At 36.4% G+C, this 6,000-nt stretch overlaps 2 protein-coding genes across 3 annotated transcripts in view; one reads left to right on the top strand and one right to left on the bottom strand.

Annotated features, from left to right (window-relative positions):
• rpgra (retinitis pigmentosa GTPase regulator a) overlaps window positions 1-292 on the bottom strand; it is an 11,103-nt gene extending 10,811 nt beyond the window's left edge. Inside the window, exon 1 of the mRNA XM_016237966.1 lies at window positions 87-292. Coding sequence (XP_016093452.1) covers window positions 87-117 — 31 coding nt within the window. The 5' untranslated portion in view covers window positions 118-292. The remainder of the gene's footprint in view (window positions 1-86) is intronic.
• otc (ornithine transcarbamylase) overlaps window positions 1-3,168 on the top strand; it is an 8,136-nt gene extending 4,968 nt beyond the window's left edge. Inside the window, exons 1-10 of one of the 2 annotated variants that reach the window (XM_016237961.1) lie at window positions 529-714; window positions 1,203-1,341; window positions 1,448-1,529; window positions 1,675-1,762; window positions 1,853-2,006; window positions 2,081-2,203; window positions 2,296-2,349; window positions 2,595-2,744; window positions 2,858-2,995; window positions 3,076-3,168. In XM_016237961.1, coding sequence (XP_016093447.1) covers window positions 617-714; window positions 1,203-1,341; window positions 1,448-1,529; window positions 1,675-1,762; window positions 1,853-2,006; window positions 2,081-2,203; window positions 2,296-2,349; window positions 2,595-2,744; window positions 2,858-2,995; window positions 3,076-3,135 — 1,086 coding nt within the window. In that variant the 5' untranslated portion in view covers window positions 529-616 and the 3' untranslated portion in view covers window positions 3,136-3,168. Of the gene's footprint in view, window positions 1-528; window positions 715-1,202; window positions 1,342-1,447; window positions 1,530-1,674; window positions 1,763-1,852; window positions 2,007-2,080; window positions 2,204-2,295; window positions 2,350-2,594; window positions 2,745-2,857; window positions 2,996-3,075 lie in introns of those variants that run through there. The other variant, XM_016237962.1, reaches the window with a different exon arrangement.
• Window positions 3,169-6,000: the final 2,832 nt, after the last annotated feature.

Genomic DNA, 6,000 nt, shown 5'->3' with positions numbered 1-6,000 from the left:
GATAGATAGATAGATAGATAGATAGATAGATAGATAGATAGATAGATAGATAGATAGATCTCTATCACTATAAAGGCGCAGTTTACCTGGTATTTCTGTGTCTGTTTCTCCTGTCATCACCTCCTACACCTCTGTTCTGCAGATGACATTCCTGAACTGTCAGCCGTTCCCTGCTGAAGAGTTACAGCTGAACCGGAAGTAAACGTTACCCTGGCAACCGAAAAAAGAAGGAAAACCCTAATCAGGGTTTGCTCTTTGTTGTAATTTTACAGTTCTTTGATTAATGAAGAAAATAAACATATTATATTAATGGAATATTTTAACGAAGGTGTAGGGAGAGAGAGAGAGAGAGGGGGGGGGGGGGGTCACAGGACAGTGGAGTCAGCTGGCTTAACCGTGGCTTGTGTACTGCACACATACCAGCTTCATCACTGGGTTTCACACGATGGCAGGGACTGTGGAAGCGGCTGGGATAAAAGACTAAGTGCACGAGAGCTGTCACTCATCACGCACAGTTACTTGTCCCGCCCCCTTTTCGTCCCGTTAGCCACGCCCCCAATGCTGGCAGGGAGCGCGTGGAAATGATTTGATTTGGCTGTGCCACTTTCAGCTCTGTATGCACAGGCCTACTTATGTCAGTAAAATGTTTGCTTTCAAAAACAGAATATATTTTAGTCTGAAATTTGCTAAATGTTGCCAAAGCAGGAATTTTAGGTGAGTCGGAGATTTTGCTGCTGTCTAAAATTTTGAGTGACATTGTATGATAATTTTCATTGATAATATTAATTATTACATTGCATTATGCTTAACAGAGAATGGATTAATTAAATAGTCATGGATGTAATGAAAGTTACAAGCTGATCAGTTAAGCATTAAAAATTGAAGAAAAAAGACTTCATGGATACATTTTAATTAATAAAAGAGTATTTGGCTAATAACATGGCCTTTTTAACATAACATGTATTCTTTAGACTCATTTCTTTTTAACCATTTGAAATAATCTTTGTGCTTGGAAAATATTTTTGAATATATAAATACACCATTCCTTTAATTTATGAAGTCATAAAATCTGCTTTTATATGAATTTAAAAATGTTGTTTAAAATGTTATTTTATTGACTATTTTTTATAAAGGGTATTTGAGGGGGGTTTTTTATGCTCAAGTAATTTTCCAACAGTATCATGTGTATTTTATGTCTACAGAGTGGGAAAAGCAGCTCTGGACAGTGTTAACCTGAAGGGTCACAGCTTTCTAACACTGAAGGATTTTAATGCAGAGGAAATTAAACATATCCTGTGGGTTTCTGCTGACCTTAAACATCGAATAAAACACAGGGGCGAGGTACTGCAAAACATACTGCAACTATTGAAGTTACTGATCAATAATATTCCCATTCTCAGGACTGATATTTTAAACAATGTTCATTTATTCATCTTTTTATGTACAGTATGTCCCATTACTTCAAGGCAAATCTATTGCCATGATATTTGAGAAGAGGAGCACTAGGACCCGCATGTCCACTGAAACAGGTGCCATTCAAAGTTTGAGCCTGTGAAAGGGCTTAAATTTATTAGTGCGGTCTCTGAACAAAATGAATGAATAGGGACGGGTACAGAACAAAAGATTTAACACATAGACAGTTTCTCTCTCTCTCTATCTCTCTTTCTCTCTTAGGGTTTTCTCTGTTGGGTGGCCATCCATGTTTTCTCACACCCCAGGATATTCATCTAGGAGTCAATGAGAGCACCACAGACACGGCCAGGTCTGAATTCACACACATTGTAAACACTATGTAGACACAATTCGCAGAGGCCTTAAGATGGTCTGATATGTGGGTGTGTTTGTATGGCAGGGTGCTCTCTGGTTTGGCAGATGTTGTGTTAGCTCGCGTGTATAGTCACTCATCTCTGGAGCACCTGGATATAGATGCTTCTATACCAATCATCAATGGCCTATCTGACCTCTACCACCCTATACAGGTTCTGGCTGACCTATTGACACTACAGGTACTCACTCACTGATACATACACACACATTCACTCAAGTACATGCACTCACATGTTCTTTTTCACTCTTACAGGAGCACTACGGCTCATTAAAAGGCCTCACTTTGGCTTGGATAGGTGATGGAAACAATGTTCTTCACTCCTTTATGATGTCATTGGCTAAACTAGGTGTCAATCTAAAAGTGGCCACACCCAAGGTCCACCTTCTTCAGATCTGTTTTATACATGCATATAGAACCATTCCAAAAAATTTTTTAAATAATACTTTTGATTAACCTTTTGTCTTTAGGGTTATGAGCCAGATGCTAACGTCACTCAAGAGGCTCAGCTTCTGTCTAAGCAGGTATAGACTGAGAAGTCATGATCAGCTTTACTCGTAAGATCTACAGTATAATTAAGCATCTTTTTATAATGTTTGCTTTATTTACCATGCATTTGACTGTGTATGTGAAATGATTATTTGTCTTTAATAATTATCTTCAAAAACACAATCAATCTTGATATTGTTTGATGTTTTTTAATGATACCTAGCTCATTTACAGTATCCAATTACAGTATGTTTACCTAATTGTGATATTCATGCTGTAGTTTGGTACCAAGTTGCAATTCCTGATGGATCCAATGGAGACAGCACGGGACAGTAGTGTGCTGGTTACTGACACTTGGGTGAGCATGGGCCAAGAGGAGGAGAAGAAGAAGAGACTAAAAGATTTCCTTGGTTACCAGATTACCATGCAGGTAGAGAAATGTCCATCAACTTCATCTGGTCTAATCTAGCCTTTAGTTTTGTAGATAGACATACTTTTAATTCCATTATGGTAGTTTTTATGTTTCTGTTGATTGGTTGACAGACAGGAAGTGTGGCTGCACCAGACTGGACATTTCTGCACTGTCTCCCACGTAAAGCAGAGGAAGTAGACGATGAAGTTTTCTACTCACCACGTTCCCTTGTGTTCACAGAGGCTGAGAACCGCAAGTGGACCATTATGGTAAATTGTATATGTAAAAATGTGAGTATTGTTAATGCATTTATGTATAAAAGTAATAGTTTCTGTATGTTTTTTTCCAGGGTTTGATGGTGTGCATCCTGACAGACTATACGCCACAAATTCCCAAACTCAAATTTTAAAAAAATATGTGGGAAAAAGACATTAAAAACAGAATACAGTCATCTGTCTGTCATCTGTAATTGTAAATTATAATATTTATCATTATTGGCCAAGGGGGGGGGGGGTTTAAGAAAGAAAGAAGAAATGCAGAAATACACAATTGTTTTAAATTATTAAATCCTTTTATTTAATGTGTGAAAAATACTTTTTACAAAATTAAAATATTTCATTTCAGTGACGCAAATACCTTTAAGACCTATAGAGGGTGCTGTGACATTGTGAGAAATACTAGTATGCGTTATCACATTTGATATATTCAGATTTCTTAAAATTACAAGGGGTTGGATTGACACTGCAATTAACTTTTTTTTACAACAGAAAGGAGTCGCAAAATGCTCTGAACGAAAAACAATAATACAATTCATATTCAGTCTCTATAAAACTTTCATTGTGTCTCTTTAGGTTTCTTTGTAATTATGGGATTTGGCATCTATGTCACCTTAAATCGCTTAGAAACATTTTACATAACAGATACACTCTTTTAGGTCATCCCTTGCATGTCTAACTCTACAGGGCAAAAATAGAGTCCAGCAGTGCAACGTGATTTAAAGTAAATAGGTGGTTATGTGTGGGCATGCATTTAAAGCCACTATGGTATTTTCATGTTATGGCTAGGCTACTGATCATTCATAATAAGATATGGATGTGTTTTAGCATGAATGTGGCGTCAGCATGCTTTAATTTTTTAGTTTCACTGTGACCTTTCACTGTCTTGACTGCTGCCTTGTAAGCAGTATCAGATCAGTGTGAGATCAGAGTGACATACATTACAGTCAAAGGATGTTTAGGCTGGGAAGTTTTTAGACTGTGAGTGAAACTATCAACAACTGAATTAGGTGAAGGCACACTGCAAGAAAAAGAGACAATGTTATTGTACTAAGAAATCACTTCTGCAATGCGTACACTTAAGTGGTAAAAGAGAACAAGTGATTCTCAGGGTGAGGCAGAGAAGAACCTAGAACAAGGCAGGGTGTCCGCGGGTCCTTAAAAAGTCTTAAAATGTCTTAAATAACGTTTTCCTAATATAAGGCCTTAAAATGTCTTAAATTCGGATTCGATGGGTCTTAAATATTTTGGTCACATTACCGCTAAAATATCTTCAGTCTGACGGGCCTAATAACTTTAATGACTAGTATTTTCATGTTATGGCTAGGCTACTGATCATTCATAATAAGATATGCATGTGTTTTAGCATGAATGTGGCGTCAGCATGCTTTAATTTTTTTGTTTCACTGTGACCTTTCACTGTCTTGACTGCTGCCTTGTAAGCAGTATCAGATCAGTGTGAGATCAGAGTGACATACATTACAGTCAAAGGATGATTAGGCTGGGAAGTTTTTAGACTGTGAGTGAAACTATCAACAACTGAATTAGGTGAAGGCACACTGCAAGAAAAAGAGACGATGTTATTGTACTAAGAAATCACTTCTGCAATGCGTACACTTAAGTGGTAAAAGAGAACAAGTGATTCTCAGGGTGAGGCAGAGAAGAACCTAGAACAAGGCAGGGTGTCCGCGGGTCCTTAAAAAGTCTTAAAATGTCTTAAATAACGTTTTCCTAATATAAGGCCTTAAAATGTCTTAAATTCGGATTCGATGGGTCTTAAATATTTTGGTCACATTACCGCTAAAATATCTTCAGTCTGACGGGCCTAATAACTTTAATGACTTTACAATCATTGGACAGACCGAAGCGGTAAGTTACTGTGTCATCAGAGAGAATTGCAGTAAGCTAGCAGACTACAGAATACAAGCTGGTGCCGATAATGCACACTTATAGAAAAAATGGCTTTATAAAGGTAAGTTGATTTTTAAACTTATTGGAAAAGATTAATTTCTATCTGACCACCACACAGAATATGAAGAATATGAAAAACGTTAGGAGTCAGCTGTCCACGAAAGTCCTTAAGATACCAGCATGATAACACACTCAATCAGTTGAATGAATGACTCAATGACTCACTCATTAAGTGACTTACCGCCACTTACTGGTCTTTAGTTGAGAAGTATGTTGGAAAGCACGCATTTTGCCCTCAACATTTCTTATTTATATACTCATAAATGCATTTAAAACATTAATCTCATAACATTATTTATTGCGGTTGTAATTATTGTTATTTGCTGCATAAATTATTTAGTCTGACTGGTAGCAGCCCTATAGTTTATATTGAATTTATTGATAAATTGTAATAATTTGGTTAAAAATAGGCCTATGTAAAGGTAAATAAAATATGCAGATTTAAGAATGTAAAAGCTGATAGAACACTGATGAAAATATTGCTTCAGAATAAATTGCTCCACCAAAAATCTCAGTGATGCAGTTATTTTGCAGGGATATTTTATATGGAATATTGTCTGCTGACATTAAAAGTTCACTGTATATCGTAGTAATAAATATAATTTATTACAGCAATGATATTTTGTTTTCTTTTTAATTTAAACACATTAAATATTACATATATGTATGTAGTAAATTGTGTGTTTCCATTACAGGTTTAGGTCTTAAATTTCATATAAGGTGGTATCAAAAAGGTCTTAAAACGTCTTAAATTTAACTTGTTCATGTCTGTAGAAACCCTGCAAGGGTGGAGATTAGTGGCAGAGCAGAAGAACAGGTTTCTAATCATCCGAGACATTCTCGTCATTGCAAAGGTGTTTCAGCTTCCCTGACTTGGTATGTACAATTATTTAAACTGAAACCTTGCTGTGATTTTATCTAATCTAAACATTGTTTGACCCACTTCAAATGTGGACTTGATAGGCCTGTGTGTGTTTTCATTTTTGTACACACTGAATTGGGTTTCAGACATGACTGCAAGATAGAAA

The sequence above is a fragment of the Sinocyclocheilus grahami genome, unplaced genomic scaffold (assembly GCF_001515645.1).
Source record: "Sinocyclocheilus grahami isolate Dianchi unplaced genomic scaffold, SAMN03320097.WGS_v1.1 scaffold527.1, whole genome shotgun sequence".
Classification (NCBI taxonomy): domain Eukaryota; kingdom Metazoa; phylum Chordata; class Actinopteri; order Cypriniformes; family Cyprinidae; genus Sinocyclocheilus; species Sinocyclocheilus grahami.
The sequence above is the reverse complement of the archived record's forward strand: the minus strand, read 5'-3'. Positions and strand labels throughout refer to the sequence as shown.